The 21,220-nt window shown below is 49.1% G+C and overlaps 1 protein-coding gene across 7 annotated transcripts in view; it reads right to left on the bottom strand.

The window, feature by feature from the left end:
* The window catches only part of ASAP2 (ArfGAP with SH3 domain, ankyrin repeat and PH domain 2), a 157,070-nt gene that overhangs the window by 101,428 nt on the left and 34,422 nt on the right, over positions 1-21,220 (bottom strand). For all 7 annotated transcript variants that reach the window (XM_049695908.1, XM_012534849.3, XM_033437469.2 and 4 more), the window contains exon 2: positions 1,998-2,070. In XM_049695908.1, the coding sequence (XP_049551865.1) occupies positions 1,998-2,070 (73 nt within the window). The remainder of the gene's footprint in view (positions 1-1,997; positions 2,071-21,220) is intronic.

The following is a 21,220-nucleotide window of genomic DNA, read 5'->3' on the forward strand; positions in this document are numbered from 1 at the left end:
AGACAAGGAAACCATGGCTAAAAGATGCTAAGTAGGAAATACGTTAATATAAATGTTTCAGACATTACATGAAATTTCTAAAAATCTTATATGTTCTGGTATAATGTTATAAGTCATAATTCTAGTTATTACTTTAAAATGTATATCTCAGAAATAACTAAATTTCCTTGTCAATTGCATTATTATGAACTTTTATCAAATCTTTAACCGTGGTCATTTTTAAGTCTTTTGTCATTTACAGACAGTTCTGGGTGTACTCTGATGCTTTTGCAAAAATGTTCCTATAAAAGGGTTTCATCTTCAAGGAATTCATGGAAAAGACTCTGACAAATACAGGTTTCTGGTAACTGACTATACTGCTGAACTGAATAAGCATTTTCAGAACTCTAATGGAAAACTGATGAATTCATTAAAGTGCTAACAAAAGATCAAGATGAAAAAAATTAATTACATGGGACTGAGTGAACTGATGAGGAAGATTATAATTTTTGTGACTTTCTGTTTGAATTAAAAAAATAAAAAATCCCACAAGGACCCAGAGGCAAAAAATATACAAATCAATTTTCACTGCAAAGTAAAGGAGCTGTTACAGTGGAGGATTCCTGGACTGAATGTCAATATTATGACATAGTGTGAGTGTGTTTCGTGTTTGGTAATTGCAATCATTGTTGCTTCTGTTGTGGTCATCCATTTACAATGCTTGGTGTCAGTTTATTTATCTCTTGTAAAAATAAAATACAGTGTGTATGTGTGAAAAAAAAAAAGAATAGTTTTGGAGATTTTTGAAATCTATATGTATTTCTATATCTATATCTGTATCTATTCAAACACACAGTGTGTATCCTTTTGCTCAATGTTTTATCTGTGACATTCATCTATGTGGCTGCATATACTTATAGTTAATTCATTTTCATTCTATACAGTATTCCATTGCACAAGTATGACTTTTTTAATCCATTTAAAAAAAAAAAGTAACTTCTAAGTAACTTCTTAGAAGTTACTTAGAAGTTACTTTAGTTATGCTAAGTTATGCTACTTTAGTTACGCTAAGTAACTTCTTCCAGGGTATGACAGCCAGCACCACAAACTCCAGGTCCAGGAAGCTTTCACACTTAGTCGGGAACTAGCTCAGTCAAGAACAAATTAAGTTCCTGCTCTTCTTTGCCTTCCCAAACTTATTTCACATTCATTTGGTACTTGTCATAACCAAATTAATATCTGTCTAATCATATTAACATCAATGTAATTGCTATATATAAAATATGCAAATAGGGTTTCCCTGGTGGCGCAGTGGTTGAGAGTCCGCCTGCCGATGCAGGGGACGCGGGCTCGTGCCCCGGTCCGGGAAGATCCCACATGCCGCGGAGCGGCTGGGCCCGTGAGCCATGGCCGCTGAGCCTGCGCGTCTGGAGCCTGTGCTCCGCAACGGGAGAGGCCACAACAGTGAGAGGCCCGTGTACCGCAAAAAAAAAAAAAAGTATCTTCTATCATTAGTAACGTTTATGTGCAGGGAGCAGACCTGCCACACACGTGCAGCCCATCATCTTTGGGTCAGAAGTTGCAGTGTTTTTTGTTTTTAACCTATTTATATAAGTCTAGATCAAATATTACTTTGAGTAGTTGATCATGTTTTTATACTTATTAATTTTCCTCCCAGACAAGAAAGGCAAGAATTGGATAAGAGAGAAATGGAAAGGGCATCTGGCATAATTAACAGCACAAACCAAATAACAGAGGCAGGAGTGAGTCCACCGTTCTCAGCCAGCCTGGCAAAGCTGGTCCACGCAGGGCCATCACGCGAGACTCAGCTACACTTCAGAGAACCGGAAGCACCCATGCTTCTAAAACTTGCACATCCCAACTCACCTCTCTAGTTTGTATGCCCAGGAAAAGAAGTTTGGCTGATTATTCATTAATGGTTGATTAACATTATGATATCAGGACTGCAAACACAAAATTTTCCACAAAGAAACCCCCAAGAAAGGATGCATACTCACCCAGCCCAGAGATGTTTATTGCTTTCACGGATTTCTTCATTTTGTAAAGAACCATCCGGTCCACGTCCAAAGCCTAAAATACACAGAATGTATTCATTAAAACGTGTTTGATCTTAGATCACAGCTTCAGAGAGCAGCCACAGGAGCGCCATGTGGAGGCCCCTCTGGGGTTGCCTCCGTGGGACCGGTGCTCAGTGGTGGGAATGAAGATGGAGCAGGTGGTCCCTAAAAGCCACCACCTTGTCACGTGCCTCATCCACCTGAAGCTCCCGAGCCGCCTCTGCCCTCACTGCCTGCTGGACACCAGCCTTCTGCGGTGAAGCGAGTTAACCTGGACCACCTCTGCTTCCACCAACCCTCAGGTCTCCCTGTGAACCAGCGAGCCCTGGGGGTGTGCCAGCCTGCCGGGGCCCATCCCCCGCATAATCAAACAGACACACTTCCTAATGTTCTCCTCTAAAGGCACACACCTGTTTGCCACTGTATCCTCAGCACCCAGCAGAGAGCCTGGCAGACAACAGGACTCAAAACACAGCTCAGAAAATGACCGTGAGACGAGCAAGCCCGGCAGGACCCCAACCCAGACAACGGTTGTCCCTGCTGAGCCCAGAAACAAGGGGCAGCCACTGAAAGCTTCTTACTCTTAGCAGGGGGGAAAGGTCATGCAGGCCGCAGTGAGAACAACGGGGCAGGCAGGAAGTGGATTCAGGGAAAGGCTACCCAAAGGTGAGGGCCCGGCCGGGACCCACAGACGGAAGCTCGACGCAGGGCAGCAGACATGCTGGAAAAGTCAGGGAGTGGCCTTCGAGATCGACTCTGCCACTCTCAACCAGGTTTTAGTACTCCAGCTGCCGGCCCTCCCACAGATGACAGAGTAATCTTCTGTCCACAGGGGTCTGGCTCAGTTGTGCTGAGAGAAATGGGAACTGGGGGTAGTCAGATGCCTCAGTGTGGAAGGCCGACGGCAGAGGAAATGCCCTTTATCACACAGCTGAACTCTGACAAATTCCCTCCCATGTTACACTGTGGGGCACACCCCTCCCTGATCATTCATTGCAGGAAGCCTTGTAAAAATGCCACCAGATGGAAACTGTACCCTTGTCATTAAAGGCACGCACTGTTTCCTGAACTCAGGAAAGAGAAGATGAACAGTAACTGTTGGTTTTCTAGTCTATTATGAGGAGCTTAGAAGTATAGGTGAGGTGGGCGGTAGAGGTGATTTTTAATTAAAATTACAAGAGGGAAAAGCAATTACCTCGCCACTCAAAAACACACCCCTCATTACAGTATGTATTTACAGATAATTAAGGTTGAACTTGGTCAGGAGAAGTTAAAATGATTAAGACTGAATGCTGGAAAAAGTCTCTGTCAATTATATATAAAAACAGCATGGGAATTTTAGAACAAAAATAATAAAACTCGAGAGTCTCAAGGAACCAAAAGTTTCTACCAATCAGGCTGAGACTTCCGACCAGATCATGCACTCACCACACCCTGCCCTCTGCAAAATCTACCTAAACTTAGGAGAAGGAAAAAAGCTGCAACTGTAACCAGAAGGCTTAGGAGAAGGAAAAAAAAGCTGCAACTACAACCAGAATTTGTGTGTAAAAACTATAAACAAGCAAAAATTTAATAGACAATACGGCCCTAAGTAGGAACTGCGCAAAAGCCTAAGTCTGGCCAAAAACCTCATTAGTTCTGAGGACCCAGACCACAGCTGACCTTTAGTTTACAAAGCAAATTTCAGGGAGTAAATTCATCACATAAACAAGACTGTAGGGATGTGTCACAGATATTTCAGAGGAAAATAAACAACTGTCTTCAACCACTTTAAAAGCATCTCTTTTGATCCCCTAAACTGTCATATTAATAGCCACGGCTCTTATTTATTCATGGAAGCAGCTCTCCTCCAAGTCCACGGCTGGTCTGGGATCCTGTGCAGCGTGGGAAAGGACGGCCTGCCTGGGAGGACGCTCACACTTTTCCTTTTCAGACCCGTGCTGTCCAGGATGGTAGCCACTGGCCACAGAGGAATATTTAGAGTAAAATTTAGAGTAAAATTAAAATGTAATAAAATTTATTAGCCAGCTCCTCAGTCTGGCTACCTTTCTCAAGAGCTCCAGCCACGTCCCATGTACTGTTTCTAAGCACACCCCGCTTCATGCTTCTCCTCTGTACCTGCATCCCTCTGTGTGCCATCCCCCAGGGCTACCCCGTAAAGCACTGGTAGCACCTAGGGGGTCCGTTCCCTCCTCCCTCCGTGCGACACGCCTGTCTCCCTTTGGAGGGCTGCCTCAGTCTTTGTTCCCAGGGCCCTACAGGGACCTCCATCTGGCACGGAGGCACCTATGTCCTGATGCTGGCCCGTGGGGCCAAAACTGCAGTCTGTCTGAGATGACTCTTGAGCATCCAGGGTCCACAAGCCACTTCTGTCCCTCGGCCTGTTTTCATGCAGCCATGCACTAAGGATCTGTACAGATGAATATTTCCAATCCATGTGATGATGGGGTGATGGAGAATACTAACTCTGAACAACCAATTAAGAGAAAGGTTCGTACATCAACTATACTTCAAATAAACAAATAAATAATGAAAAAAGAGAGAGAAATGTTATCCCCCCAGAAAGGATTCCATTCTTCTATGGACCTAGAGTCTGTCACATAGAGTGAAGTAAGTCAGAAAGAGAAAAACAAATACCGTATGCTAACACATATATATGGAATCCAAAAAAAGAAGAAAATGGTTCTGAAGAACCTAGGGGCAGGACAGGAATAAAGATGCAGGCGTACAGAATGGACTTGAGGACACGGGGAGGGGGAAGGGTAAGCTGGGACTAAGTGAGAGAGTAACATTGACATCTATACACTACCAAATGTAAAATAGATAGCTAGTGGGAAGCAGCTGCATAGCGCAGGGAGATCAGCTCTGTGCTTTGCGACCACCTAGAGGGGAGGGAGGGGATATGGGGATATACGTATGCATATGGCTGATTCACTTTGTTTTACAGCAGAAACTAACACAACATTGTAAAGCAATTATACTCCAATGAAGATATTAAAAAAAAAATTCCACTCTTCTTAGTAGACCTGCACTACCAAAAAAATTATACTCCATTACTATCATTATTATTATTATATTTTAATTTTCAGTAAAAGAATTTTGTGGAAATTTCTTTTCTCTCTTATTATGTAAGGATGTACATAATTTTGCCTCAATTTTGCCTCTAGGCCTGAAAATCCTAAACATTTTAGGCCCACAAAGCCTAAAATATTTACTATCGGGCCCTTTGCAGACAAAGTCTGCTGACCCCTGACCTGAGGATCCACACAAATGCTCCTCCTGCACCGTCAGCCGGCCCGGCTGCTCCTGCCCTGGACTAGAGGCGACAACACAGGGCCGGCTTGGTCCCTAGCACCCTAAGGTCACAATTTGAGCCAGCAAGGGTGGGAAGGGCCTGGCTTATTCTTGGAACCCAGAGATTCTGCCCTGGAGGGGACAAGAGGACAGCTGACCACAGGCCTCCCCATTTGGGCCATGACCCATGCCTGTCCCATCTCCTCTCCCCTCGTTCCTTTCATGAAAGGCCAACTGGAGAAGAAATGACATAAAACCAAATAACAAAACAAAACAATGCCCAGACCTGTGCCCCAAGGACAGCTTTGCCAAGAAAGAGTCATACAGATATTTAGATGGTGGCTTTCCCTCAGCGCACATTTGACTTAACTTTTGAAGTAACAGAGAATGGTAATGACAGTGTCAAATATTTCCAGACCACTTCTGGGAAGCACAGAAATGCAATGTGGCCTGCAGGCTCGGTTTAAAGTGAGGGCAATAATGGATCGACCTCCTCCTGGGAATAAAGCAGAGGCCCAGAGAACAGCAGGTGTCATGAAGCATTAAGATCAAATAAATAGCCAAGCTAGATCACAGCTGTGCGAAACGTGTGCCTAAGGACAAACACGACACACTCTGGTATTACCTAATAATATTGAAGTTGCTCATAGTATGTGAATGTTTGCACCGGAAGATACATACAAGGATGTTCATGACACGCTTCCAAGTAGCTGAAAACTGGACAAACCCAAATGCCTGTCAACGGGAAAACAGATGAACTGTTGTGTATTCACATAACAGAACGCTACACGGCAATGGAGATGAACAATCTTTACCCACCCAGAACACAAATGAAACTTCACAAAAATATTAAAGATGCAAGTTGCAAAAGTAAACGTGCACTATAATACCATAAAGTTGTTTTAAAAAAACAGACGAAATTATGGGACTTCCCTGGTGGCGCAGTGGTTAAGAATCTGCCTGCCAATGCAGGGGACAAGCGTTCCATCCCTGGTCCGGGAAGATCCCACATGCCACAGAGCAATTAAGCGCGCGAGTCACAACTACTGAAGCCCACGCACCTAGAGCCCGTGCTCCGCAACAGGAGAAGCCACCGCAATGAGGAGCCCGCGCACCTCAACGAAGAGTAGGCCCCGCTCGCCACAACTAGAGAAAGCCTGCGCGCAGCAATGGAGACCCAATGCAGCCATAAATAAATTAATTTTAAAAAATAAAAATAGACAAAATTAGATTATGTTTAGGGATGTAGATTATGTTTATGTTTAAGGATGTAGATGTTGCTGAGAAAAAATGGGAAAGAGCCCCGAATGCCTAACCTAGGAGAATAACCACAAACTATAGGGCACTCCTACGATTCAAGTCCAGACAGTTGTTAGTATCACCGATGCCCACTGGGTCACACTACGTGAAAACATGGAGTGCAGAAAGAACGCAGACTATGTACAAATGCCCATGTTAACAAAGGAGAGCCCTGAGGTAAGTAAAGTTGAAGAACCAAGTACCCACAGGCACCCCACGGACCCTCTCCCTGGAGAGGTCAGCCCCCAACACAGCCCCCGCTAGATCACTAACGTAGAGAAATGTAGGAAACAGATGAAGTGACTGCCAGCTTTATAAAAATGCTTCACGTCCTGATTTTTACTAGGGGGGAAAGCTACTGGGAGATCTGGGGGAGCTGAAAAGGGAAAGGCAAATTTTGGCAGAACAGCTACAACCCACCAGAAGCAAAGAAAGGCACCCCCAGTCTCCCCGGCTCTGGTGCCCTGTTCCCGGGGAGATGAAGGGCAGGGGGCGGGCCTGGCCTGGGTCCCCCGACCCTCCCAGAGTGCTCTGCTCCCTGGGGCTGACAAGAGAGCTTGGATGCAAGCAGGAAACGGGTGATCTCAGGAGGCTAATCACAAACAGAATGGACCTTATCCCAGAAGGTGCTAACACACCCCTGGCAGGAAGTGGGAGGGAGGCGGTGCGGGCGCTGCGCCAGATGCGGCACCGCAGGCCTGGTGATGCAGAAGAGGCTGGGAAGGCGACCCTCGGCTGAGAGCGAGGCCAGCCTTCCACATCTGTCCCCGTCCCAGAGGACAACGTCATCACAAGCCAGGCTGATTTCCCCAGGAAACGAGGCTCCAGCCACGTGAACTCCACTTTGGGAACGTAAACAGGGGAGCGAAGGCTGGAGGTGGCCGTTTCTTTCCAAGCCCCACACGCAGACGAGGAGAGCGAAGTGAGACTTCCGCCAACCACATCCACTCTGTGGGCAATGTCCCTACCCTCACCCCATCTAGCACACCGAGCCCCACCATTCCCACTGGGCCCTCGACGGGGGCCTTCCTGAGGTCAACTGGCTGCCACATTTGTGTCTTATCTATTCTTTCAAAAAGTGCATCTCGTAACTGACCAGAGACTTTAAGCAACGCATGCATTGAAAATGGGAAAACCCATCATTCCATTCAATCTCCTAATCCCCTCCTAACACCCACGTCTCTAAGTCCACGATGTCACCTACAGGAAGACACCAGAAAGAAAAGAACCCAACAGAATGGGATCTTAGTTCTGGCCCCTCAGTGCTGTCCTGTTGGAGAATAGTGCAGAAGTTAGAAATCACTGGCTTTAGAATTGGACAGCCAGGCTCCACTTACTAGCAGCACAGTCTCAGAAAACGACTTCGTCTCCCTGACTCGGTTTCTTCATCTGTAAGTTGGGAATAATAATATCTGCCTCCTAGGATAAGGTCATCAACACATACAGGGTCTGCCATATTGCAGGCACTCAATAATCAGTAGCCGTTGTCAGTGTCTTCCGGTTCTCAGAGGGTCTAAAACTATACCACACTTATGACCAAGTAAGGTAGCTGCTCGGAAACACCATCACCCCAGTACTGTCCCAATCAATAGGATAAATATTTTCAGGTCTGATAATGGTTATGATAACAAGCGGAAATAACTCAGAAAAAAACACTTTTGTAGCTCTTGCCAGCCTTTCACTTCCACACGCATCCGTTTCCTTCCACCACTTTAAATTCTCCGAAACTTTTCCTGGTGCGTTTCTGACTCTCTAAATGGGTATCACAACAAAGGCAGGGCCACATGACTAGTGGTAGCACAGGGTGCTCTGGGCCATATCAGCTTTAACATTTAGGGAGAGGAGTGTGGAATCCCAGGTCTGAAGTGCAAGGGGGTGGTGGGCACCTGGTATCAGTCTGTCCCCGCCCCGCACAGACCCCCAGGCATCAGGAACCCCACTCACAAAGCAAGGCCTCTAGGCGGGCTGGCCGCTCTCACACCTGCAGGGGCCACACCAAGCTCTGCCCACCCTCTGCTCACAAAGGGCCGCACTGTGAAGTTGGACGAGGCCTGAAGCTCTACAGGTGTATCCAGGGAATGAACAGCCACAGCGTTACTCAGATAAGGTCATCAGCATTTGAGAGAAACACCTTTTAGTTCCAAAGACAGCAGGAGATGGGAGTCTAAAAAGGCATCTGCAGTCCCAAGGATCATACACCAATTTAAATTCCACAAAGCACTTTAACATCCATTATCTTGGGCAACATTTACAACACCCTGTGCAATCATCACTTCCCCTAATTTAAAGTAGAAGAAACTGACTCAGAGTTTAAGTGACTTGCCCAAGGTCATTTATTTGGCTTTGAACTAAAGAAAGGCTAGGAGAGCTCCCGCAAACTAAGGGGCAAGCAAGCTTCCCGAACTGTGCCCCCACCCCGTTTGCTAACAGCCTGGCTTCCAGAGGCTGGAGGGGCGCCAGGGAGCTCAGTGGGCTTCTGCAGCTGCCTTCCCTAACGTTCGGGAAAATCATCCCCCTTACACCCGACTCCCTGTGCTTCCTTTAAGCCCCTTTCCACTAAGCTCATCCAGGTGCACGGGCACAACTGCCCAGACTACCTGTGTAACCAGCCTGGGGCTTCAGAATCTTCCCAGGGGCCGAGGGCGTGGGTAGTGCATGAAGGCGGCAATCTACTCCTGAGCTCTTCAAGAGGAAGATTAGATAAGACATGGCTAGCCTGCCGTCTGTTGATCTTCCACTTCTTAGTTCCTGCTTCCCATCCCAAAGACCTGGAGCCCTGCCCTGCGATGGAGTGGAAAGTAGGGAGGAGGGAAACCCAGAATGAGGAAGGGAGACCAGAGGAAAGAAGGAGCCAGCAGGCTTGTTGAGGCCCCAAAGCTGCCTGCCACACACAGAGCCACCCTCTACACACAGCAGAGGGAGGTTTCTGAAAGAAGGAGGTAAAAATGCAAATAAGGCCAACGTGCTACCTGGATCCCGCGGTGCCCCTCCTGCTTTACCCCCAGAGTCTCGGTGCCTGTCCTCCATTCACACGCCCCGCCGATCCCCAAGGCTGCACGTCTAGGAACTAACCTTTTATTTTTCTGCAATTCAAGTAGTGCAGGAATGGGGGGAGAGAAAGATAAACTGGGGAGGCCAGGCGCGCATGGGAACCACCCAGGCATCTTCCTGCCCCAGACCACGCACCCTGCTCCCCACTTCATCCTCGTGAGCCCGGCTTATTGTGAGAGCACTGCTGGAGTAGACAGCATGGCTGAGCACACAGAGCTGGGCTTTAATTCCCGCATCTCCACACACGAATGACTCCATCCCTGGGCCTCAGCTTCCACATCCCTAGAATGGGGCGATAACATCTACTCGATATGGCGACTGTGAAGATTACACCACACGGGTGAGCACTGCCCAGCAGTTGGAGAGCATCCGCGTCGACCTGAGGACCCTTCCCCTCCCACCGCCCCGGCAGCTGGCACAGCACAGCAGGCAGCAGCGCGGCTGGTCACTGACTGGCACAGACCCACGGCTGCCGCTGGACCTGGCGGCTACCCTGGAGCGGCCTGCTCCAGCTCTCCTGCGGCCGCGCCCTGTCCACATACGGTGAGAACAACAGAGGCCAAGGGGGCACACCTACCGGGAGCCCACGCCAACCCCCAGACCGCACTGCGGATACCCAGCCCCCCAGGACCCTGCATCCACAGCCTTGGTCTGAGTGGGCTTCTTCCCCAGGGTGCCCCACCCTAGACTCAAAGGGTGGCCATCTGCGGGAAGAGATGGACAGAGCTTGGACGTACACTAGACACACATGCTGGGAGCGAAGCTGGAGGTGCCCAGAGGTGCGAAAGCATCAAGCCTGCCCCGAGCCCTGGCGTTGTACATGGGGCTGCCGGCACCAGGGAGCCTAGAGTGGTCTACACCAGGTGCCCACCGCTCCCGTGCCCTGCAGAACCGGGCCCCACACTCCTGCTCCGTTTAACCCAGGCTGCGCAGAATGCTTCAGGGGTGCGAGAGCTGAGAAGATGGTCTGGGGAAGCTCGGCATCGGCGCCTGGAGCATGGCAGGGCCGCTTCACACGCCGGGCATCAGAAGAGTTCATTCAAAGAAACGAATCCTCCGCTAAACACACGCACAGAAGACTGCTTCCACGGCCTCGGAAGGCCGGGCATCCACAAACTGCGCCCAGCGGGGAGCAAAGCGGGGACCAGAGAGGAGGAGCCGCTGGGAAGCAGGGGAGAAGGTGCGGAGTTGAGGCCGTGGCATGGACAGAAATGGGGGACTGGCCAGGTCAGGGAAGCGAGACAGGGTGACATTCCAGAGGAGCGAGCAGCCCGGCAGGAAGAGCAGGCCACAGGGCCAGGCAAGGCGGCAGGATGAGGCTGGACGTGGGGGGCGGGGAGGGGTTGGGGAGGGGGCGTGCAGGGCAGGTCCCTGTCACTGAGGGGCAGCGGGGGAGGGCGGGACGGGCAGCCAAAGGCAAGAGCAGCTCTCAGCTGGCTGACGTGGCTCCTGAGGGTCATTAAAGGCTGTCTATTTTCAGCATCTCGGGATGTGAGTGTTTCTCCCCAAGGAAGGGCTCTTGACCATTCGTTTTATTCTCTTTGTTCTCCATCCAAAGAAAAGAAAACTCTAAACCCCAGTAACAGAACAAGAGGGAGAGCAAGGGGCTGGTTCCCTCTGCCTAGGGGAGAGGCCCCCTCCGGCCCGCACCGGGGGGCCACACGGCAGACCCCGCCCCTCTGACAGGACATGTGCCCGCTGCGTGCTGCAATCCCCAGGGAACTCCTAATGCTGAGTCCTGAAAACAGACACTGCGTGTAGTGGTGCAGTGTCTCACAGCAGGCATGGTTTCTGCGTTTCTCAGACCAGAACGCTATCTGCTTTAAAGCTAATATGCAAAGTATTTACTATCTTTCAAAAAAAGCAGAGATACAAATGTACTGTTTCTTAAGAAACCTGAGGAAGCTCCAAGAGTACGCAGATGTCCTGCTGGTCGAAGCCACGCAGCCCAGGCATCTGGGAAGGTCTACATTTATCACAGTGACTGGAACGATGGATTGTGCAAAACAAGGGGTGAGCATGGCGGCCGGCAAAAGGCACCATCCAAGCTCTGTCACCTACTCATACTGTAGCCTTAGACGAGTCACTTCTCCTCCGAGGTGCCAGACGTAAGATTCTGTGAAACTATTGTCTTTAAGACAGTTTGCATTTCAGCTATCTTTCCAAGGAGGGACTACAATTGTATTCAAATACATGTGATGTAATGGATTAATTTTCCAGGGTAACTAAGAATCCTGCCCAAGACTCTCAACAGAATCAATTAATGACTAGCTATTAACACTGTGAATAATCAGTCCTATTCCAAACATAAAACCAAATATTTGGTAATGGAAAAAGGTAATTTTTAACTAAAAATTTCGTATTTCCCTGGCTTGGACTTCTCACAATAGGAAGAAATGTAAAGTGTGTGTCAGTACAACTTACCAGAAGGTCAAAATACCAACGTGGAGATACCAGCAGTCGTGTTGCCGGTGGGAGTGATACTAAACGTCTCACATCTGTACAGCACTTTCAACACAAAGTGCTTTTACATATACTATGGCTGGTGATCCTCAAACACAGGTAATATTATCATAACAAAGCAGAGACTAAGTGAAGTTATTTTTCCAAGGCCACAGAAGTAATGATAAAACCAAGATGCCACCTTTGTAATTTCTTTTAGTTCAAAAAAAATACTTTCACGGTATCTTAGCCTGTTATTCTTTCTGACACCATGTGCTGTTTCCTTAGTCTGTTCAAGCTAAACAACTGTTAAAACGTCAAGAAACAACAAGCCAATGAAGCTATTTTCATTTGAGGGGAAAGTCTTCTTTAGAAGTTGCAGTCATTGCATAAAGCTTATTAAGCAGCTATGCTGTTGTGTGAGATTTGGTTCATACCACTGTGCAAGAAACAGTCCCTGCTTTCAAAGCCTTAAAATTTCCTGAGGCAACTGAGATCTCTCAGAAACGAAGCCCCAGGGAATGAAGCCAGGCCTAGCAGCTCCTCCAGGACAGGACCCCTGACTTCTCATCTCTGAATCCCCACACCCAGCACAGTGCCTGACACCTGTAAACGCTCCATGAACATGGACTAAACCACACGCATCGCCCAGCCCGGCTAACAGGGAAAGGCTTCCTGCGGAAGGTAAACACAGTCACGCCGTGGAGACGGTGGCAGTTGTGAGAAGGTGGAGGAGCCCCCGGCAGGCAGATGACACAGTCAAACAAGCAGGTCTGGGCAGCGCAGGACAATCGCCAAGGGACAGTCACGATGTGTCCCACTCACCCGTTCGACGGCTTCTTACACAGAGTAGATTTAAAAGGTATCTTACTAGAATACAAACTGTTCAAATATATACCACCACATCCTATAAACGGGATCAACGAAACCATGAGGCTGTTTTCATTCATTTGAAATACGCCGTGTGGATGCCAGTGGCCTGTACTTGCACTTCAGTATTCTTTCAGTTACAAGATGGAGAAAACTCTGAATTGCACATATAAATAGAAACAGATGGTCGGAAACATTTTTAAAAAACAGGCCAAGATATTCTTTATTTAAACTAATTCAAAAGCTCTGAAATAGTACGAAATTTGTTTCAACTCTCTATCACTGACAGCATCTAATATCTTCTTGCCCTCCTTATCTCAAATATGTTAGACAACAAGCACCTGAAACTTACAGTAACACTAAACCCACGTCGATATTGCCATGGCGTCATGGGTGGAACACTAATTTCTTCTTGCACGGCTGCCTGCTGCTTTGCCTGACGTTCAACTAAAGGTGGCCCAGGCACGCACGCATGCGTGTGCGCGCGCACACACACACGCCCCAAACACCAACTTTAACATCCTGGTGCCTGTGCTGCTGTGCTATTTTTTTCTATCTTGATCACCACAGAGCCATGCTTAGCACATAGCTAGCACTCGATAAATATTCACTAAATGAATTAATTGTGCTGCCAGGACAATCGCTTCTCCAGGGACCCTAAAACAGCTCTTCTCCTCCTGCCTTCTCTGCGAACCTGTCTGACCTGTAAACGTGTTGTTGATTAGGAAGGCTGCCTGCAACGGTCATTCCATGAATCCGGGTCCACACGAGTTCCTTCATCTAAACGGCACTAAAAACAGTTATCACTGTAGAGCTACGTCCCTGGAGCAACGCCAGTTTATGAGAGTCTTCCTCAACACCTGCCGAGCTCCCTACCGACAGGCACACAAATAAATAAGTGAATTTGCACCCCTCATCAAGAGTTCAAAATGTTCCAGGTATATCACCACACTGCTAGGAGATGCAAACATTATAGTGTAAATCTTGGCTTTTGAAAACTTTTTAACAAGAGTAAACACTGAAGATAACCAACTTACATGGTCTAAGTACCCACATATAGATCAAAGAAGTTATACAGTGGCCAATAAGGACATGAGAAGATGCTGAACATCATTATCAGAGAAATACAAATCAAAACCTCAGGGAGAGGGACTTCCCTGGTGGTCCAGTGGTAAAGAATCCGCCTTCCAGTGCAGGGGACGCGGGTTCGATACCTGGCCAGAGAACTGAGATCCCACATGCCACAGGACAACTAAGCCCACGCCACAATCACTGAGCTGGCATACCTCAACGAGAGAGCCAACGTGCCGCCAACTACAGAGCCCACGCACTCTGGAGCCCGTGCGTCACAACTAGAGAGCCTGCGTGCCTCAACAAAGATCCCACAACTAAGACCCAATGCAGCCAAAAATAAAATAAACATGTATATACACACACACACACACACACACACACACACACAAAGCCAGACACAAAAGGCTACATGCCGTATGATTCTGTTTTGTTTTCAAAATTATATGAAATTCTACCAAAGACAAAACTATAGTGACATAAAGCACATCGATGACTGTGCAGGGCCAGGAGAGGAGGAACTGGAGGGCTGACCTCAGAGGGGCACGAGGTGATGGGACTCCTATTATTACTGTAGTGGCGGTTATATGACTGATACATGTGACAAAACTCATTGAACTGCACTCTTAAAACTGGTGAATTTTACTCTATGTGGATTATACCTCAGTTAAGCTGATTTTTAAAACTAAAACAATAACACAAAAACTTGACTATGTTTCCTTCCTAACTTTCCATCCCATTTATTTCTTTCAAATGGCTGTTCTCAGTCCCTTAACTTGAAAAACAATGTTCAAGTCCCTAGATGTCCGGCCTCTGGATTCCCTCATGACTGTTCCTTCACTCTCAGGACACTATTAAACACCACGGTTTACCTGAGGACAGACTGAGGCTGAGTGGAGCACAGGATCCTTTTGAGGGCTGGAGTGAACTACGGAAGCTTGGGGTAGTTGATGCAGGACTGCATGATGCCTCAATCCATCAAGTACCTTCCAAAGGCCGTTAAGATAGATTTCTCTGTATTCACTGGTTCCTCAATTACTTGAACTCGAATGCAGGTCCAGCATCATGGCCTCGGGCATCTGTCTGCCCCGCCTGCCCCAATGCCCGCTCGCAGCAACAGCGCTGGTCAGCGTCTATGCAGGGAGCGTTACTGGCTGTCTCACACTAAGTACGGCTCTGCCTCCAGCCCTTCCCTGAGGGATGTGTTCTGCAGGCTACACTCAAACGTCTCCCTGTCAGTATGTCCCAAGCACGTGGTCTGGCTCGTTACAAAAAACTGATGAAAGAAACTCGATGAACTACATATGTTAATTTCTGGAAAAAAAAATTTTTAAAGGAAAGGAAAAAATGAGAGATGCTGCCTCTCGCACCTCCTGTTCCTAAAGTCCTTCAGCTCAGCCCAGGCCCGTCCGCAGTCCTCTTAGGTGCAGGCTTCCTCCCTGCCAGTTCCCTTGCTGGACAGACAGCGGCTAATCTCTCAGCCACCCTACTCTCCATCACAAAGCTGAAGGTCCCCAGGAGAGACGTCCGTCCCCACAGATTCAACAAGGTCGGCGCCCCCCCTGTTCCCTTCACCTCCTCCCACGGGTCACCGAATCCCAGCACTCACCAGCTGGGACGGGGGGAAAGGGAAAATCAGGTGAGGTGTCAAATGCACATGTTACCTCTAATCATTAAACAGAGGAAACCCACTCAGCAGATACTGAGGACGAGCGGTTCTTCTGAGAACTTCTCAACCTCTGCCCAGGGCCCTGCAGCACCGTGCTTCAGCACCCACCAGGAGGACAGCGTCCCCCTGCCTGCCCCCTGCAGAGCGCCCCAGCACAGGAGGTGGGAGTCAGGTCCCCTCTCACCCTCAGCCTAGTTCTCAGGACCTCGGCTCCTTTCTCTTCAAAGTAAGTGACTTGGTGAAAAGCCACAGGGCTCACATCCCTTCACAGAATAAATCTCTGTGATGACAAAGAGAGCTGCTTCCTACCACCTGACCACCTTCCTCTTTTGCCTCTATCTCCACGATCGCTTTATCAACCCTCCACACCCTGTTCCCATGGACAACTGTTCCCTGAAGAGCCGTGGGTGTTCCTGCCTGCCCCACTCCCCCCCGTCCTCTTATTAAAATCCTCAGAGCCCTCAGAATCCACCAAGATGCCACCCTCCCTGAGAAGCCTTCCCATCCCCCCGTTCTCCCCAAATCCCTGATCCTACCTCTTAAAGAAAACCTACCTTCACCCTGCCTTGTTTTATTGTTCATTGGTGAAAAACTGTCTTCCCCACTAGATGCCAGGTTTCTTGAGGGTAAGGCACGTGTCTTACCTACTTCTGACCCCTACAATGCTGGGCTCGGTGCTTTGCTCATGGATGGCCCAAGATGGCTGCATTTGATTTAATCTCCATGGCCCCTTTCACCTCCAGCAGTTATTGTTTGATCCTATGAGCCAGGTTAACAGGAAGAGATGCAACATCTCAAAGGCAGAGAGGCGGCCCCTCCGTCCCGGCTCTGATTTATAGGTCCTGAGCACCACAGCCTACCCCTGTTCCTCTCTTAGGCGCTGACTGCTTTCAACTGTGTCTGATGGCTATCCGTGGACTCAGTTTAAACAAAACCCCACCACACTGTATTCTTCTTGGGGGCCAGGCAACGTGTCCCCCATCCTTTTATACCAACTGTGGAATGGGAAACCACTTTACGCATTCCAGAGCTTGTTACGTGATTAAGACCGAGGCCTTGATCGCTGCACGGGGCCCCGGGTCTGCCATCCCCACAGTTGTGCATGGCTCTGGGCGTTGCCAGAACTCCGAGGTTCTAGAAACGACGGCGCAATGAGCCTGCTTTGGATTTCTTGTTCCTTCCCCCTGCCCCTAATGTCTGTGGTCAAACACCACAAGCTGAATTATTAGTAACAACTACCATGTGTGTAGCATACCTTACAGATTACAGAATGCTATTCAACAAACCTTAAATGCCCACTGTGTCAGGCAGCATGCTAAATGCTAAAAATGATGAGGAAGGAGTTTCAGCCCCAAGAAGACCACGTGTACCATTTCAACTTCAATAACAACCCTAGAAGGCAGTTAGCATAGGTGCCATTTCCCTCATTTTACAGATGGTGAAACTGAGGCTCAAGAGATGAAGTAAAATTTCTAAGTAAGAAAAACAGTACAGACGGGAAGAGATGTAAACTCGGATGTGACCCCCGACTCCGGCCTTGCCCCCACCGTGGTGCGCAGCCTGACGTGCCTGTGCTCTCTTCACAGACCACGAGCACAACCAGCCCAAACAAGAACCCAGAAGGTCGGCAGAGTGGTTTCCAGGGCACCCCTCTGTGACCAGGGCCCTCAGGCATCCCCTGCAGAGAAACAGCACAGCCAGCTCGACTCAGCCCACGCGGGCTCCAGCCTCACACAGCGTCCACCTTCTGGGCTCCACGGCACCACCTGCGCTGCTCCATCCCGTGAAGGCCCGACGTACAGTCCACGTGACACCTGTCATTTCCTTCCCAGGAATTCTCCACATGATCTCGGCAAGGTCCTTCCAGAGGACACTCCTGGCAGGGCCCTAGGGGAGTGTGTGCGGCAGACACGGCCTTATGACATCCCCTCAAATCACTCCCCATCTGAGTACAAGGAGAGTCTAAATGTGTGGTTCCGGTTTCTAAGTATAAAACCCTTTAGACACCATCATCATCACGGAAATGAAAATTGCTACAGGAGGAAAGCTCTGCCACCCACTTTGGAGACACGAGGGCAGACGGGGTAGACAGAGAGAGGGTTCAGGGGCAGGGCTAAGCCACAGACCCCAGTGTACAGAGCAAGTTCACTGCACATTTAAGGTCCTCTCAGGGCAGGATTTTGAGACCAAAGCCTCACAGCAAAAGAACAAGGCATTAGGCCCCATCGGCTGTAAAGAGGGAAGAAACCTGGGTCACGCAGACACCCAAGGGCCAGCCTGGCTCCACCACTAACTGCCTGTGTGGCCCTGGCCAAGCGACAGCTTCTGAGCCCCTGCCTGGGTGGGCTGACCCATCGCAGAACTCGCCACTGTCCACAGGAATGCTGAAGCGAAATTTCTTCTAGACCTAACTTCTAGGCGTCTATGCTTCTATGCACATGGGGGTGGGGGGACTACAAAAGTCCAAGGACAGCATTATTTAACACAAACTTCATTCTCTGGATTCAAGGACAGGAAGAACTCTCAGTGACAGATGAACGCAAGAGCCAGTCTCACTCGACACCGATGCTGAGTCCCTGGCGGAGTGGACCACAGCAGCCATGGCCACTCTGGTAAGGAGACACTATCAATAAAATCCCTGGTTGAAAACAGGGTGCCTGACCGTAAAGAGCTTATAATCTAATTGAAGTACACAACCTACATATCAAACGGTCTAGGAAAATTCACCAAGTAACTGACTAGTAGACACAAGGGGATGTTAAAACGGTCTAGGAAAATTCACCAAGTAACTGGCTGGTAGACACAAGGGGATGTTAAAACAGTCTAGGAAAATTCACCAAGTAACTGACTAGTAGACACAAGGGGATGTTATTGCTAGAAACAGAGTGAACAGCAGGGAAACAGCAAATCCCCACACCCAACGAGCACCCGCATCTGATGCCTTCCGGTCAGTGTCTCACGAATTCTCCTGGTGACCCTCTGAGCCAGGGGGTATTACCCTTATTTTACAGAAGAAGAAACTGAGGCTCAAGCAGTTAACTCTCATTGGGTCACCCAGCAAGTAGGTGTTCACACCCTGGACTGTGACCCCATAGCTCACCATCTAACATTTTCATCAAACTTGAAAAATTAAGAGTTCTACATAAAGTGATTATCTGGGGGGAAAAAAATGACACCAAAATATCAAAGGTTTTTTTTTTTTAAACCATCGTGGTTGGAAATCCCAGAGAAACAAATTTTATATTGTCCTGTTTTCTTAAACAGAGACGAGAGTGCAATTCTGCCTTAATTCTCAGGATCGCTGGGAGCACCAAGGACTGTGACAGCCTGGACGGGCAGCGTGGGAAGCAGGACCGCTGGCCCCCGCACCTCGCGGCCCCGCCCTGGTGCTGTATTCTCCCCTCCCCGTCAGCTGCCGTCCTCGGCACCTACCCTCTGGCCTGGACCATAGGGCAGCTGAGAGAGGCCTCTGCCGTTGACCTCCGGTTCCTGGATATGTTCCAGATGCTAAGTGTCTGACCTCTAGATAAGTGGGGCATAATTATGCCTAAGAGCTGGGAGAGTGTGCGTGTGTGGAGGAGAGTGGGGAATGGAGGCAGAGAGGGACAGTTTCCTGGACCAGAGAGACTATGTGAGGAGGGGCACTGTTTGCATGTGCAAAAAATAACAGTGATAGTGCCCACTCACTGAACCCCCACTCTGTGCCTGGCACTGAACCACGTGCTCTAGGAACACGGTTTCCTTTAACAACTGACTTATCGTCATTCCCAAATTTCAGAATGAGGAAGTTGAGGACCAGACTGAGCTTTCAGAACCAAAAACACATGAGCCAGTAAGCAGTGGCGGTGAGATGTGAACCCTGCAACGCAAACACCAACGCCCATCCACGTTCCTTGCACTGTCTCATGCTCGCTTAAAAACCCTTCTGACAGAAGCAGCCAGCAAAGCCATGGAAGCACTCGGATCAAAAAGCTCAAGTGACACATGAGGTAACAAGGTCGATGAGGCCAATATCCCACCAGGCAGGCAAACTGCTAAGCCATCACCTGGTGCGGGTGAGGACAGCGGACCGTCGGAGGCTCCCCCGTCAGAGGCACCTGGTGACCTGGAACCCTGCCGAGGTGGCGCCTCTCCGGCAAAGGGCAGGGGAGTCTCTCTAACTGAGGGCAGAGAGCTCAGCCTCATCAAGACGCCCAGCGGCTGCTACCTCAACACCAGATCCGTGCAGCTCGTGAACAGACAAACCGCTGTCCCACAGAAGAGCCTTCTCCTCAATTAAAAACACTACTGGCCGCTGGTCCTGCACACACGCACGCAGGCTTGTGCGGAAGCCATGAACCTCCCGGGGACGAGCCTTTCCCACGCAGAGGGGCCACCGCGGCTAAAGGGTGGGATGTAAAGAAGACAAGGACCGGCAGCGCGGAGGACGGAGAAGCGAGGAAGGCGTATCGTACTAAGAAGCACTGAGGTGAAGGCATTTTAGTTTTTTAAAATATTCTGGACCCAGGATGAAACCTTATATACAGTTGAAGGATTAAACGTTTCACACCGTTCACCTGCTCAGCAGCATCCGGGTTACTGAAAAGATACATGCACATCAAAAGGCGGTTGAGTCTGCCTATTTTAAACGGGTAGGGAGTATGGGTCTGAAGAGACTTAGAGAATCTCATCCAGCTTTTCACTCACAAATGTAAAGAGTTGCCCGAAGTCAAGTAGTCTCTCAGGAGCAGATCCAAGGCCCCCAAACCAGGTCTCCTGGCGCCCAAACCAGAGCTCCTTCCCGGCCCGGGACGTGACCCTCCTGTCCCTTACTGAACTTAAATAGTTTCCTCCTCTATATACCAGCTTAGAGTTGCGACTCTCAGTAATCAAAGGTGGGCTCGCTCTTCCTGCGTCTGGGTCTCAACAACTGCAACAAAATATTCCTTAAGAGCCAGTTGCGTCCCGGGCTCCGCTTAGGGCACCGGGGAGCTGGTGGCAGACAAAACAAAGTCTCTGACCCCACAGAGTGTCCAGTGTCGTTCCAGTGGAGACAGAAAATAAAGCAGCATGCACGGGGCACAGCACGCCAGACGGTGACGACTGCAAAGCAAGAGCATCGTGGCGCTCCCCAAGGCAGGGGCTTCTGTATCCTCTGCTCACTGCTGCACCACCAGCTTCCCCCAGGTGCTCCATAAATATTTTCTGACTGAAGGGACACAGAGACAGTGAAGAGTGGTGCTAGTTCAGACAGGAAAGTCAGGAAGATGTGATATTTGAGCAACACGTGCAAAAAAGACGTTAACAACTGCGTTACAGGTGGTGATTGCCGCTACTTCAAGAAACGACCAAAAATAAATGAATGGCTAATCTCTTGGGGCTTGTTTTTACAGAACGCTCCACACTCAGCACGGTGAGGGTCTGAGCCGGCACTGAATAAAGTGACTGGCCCTGCAGGCTGGCTGCGCTTCAGCTGCTCCCCACCGCC

Source organism: Orcinus orca, chromosome 13 (genome assembly GCF_937001465.1).
Source record: "Orcinus orca chromosome 13, mOrcOrc1.1, whole genome shotgun sequence".
Lineage (NCBI taxonomy): Eukaryota > Metazoa > Chordata > Mammalia > Artiodactyla > Delphinidae > Orcinus > Orcinus orca.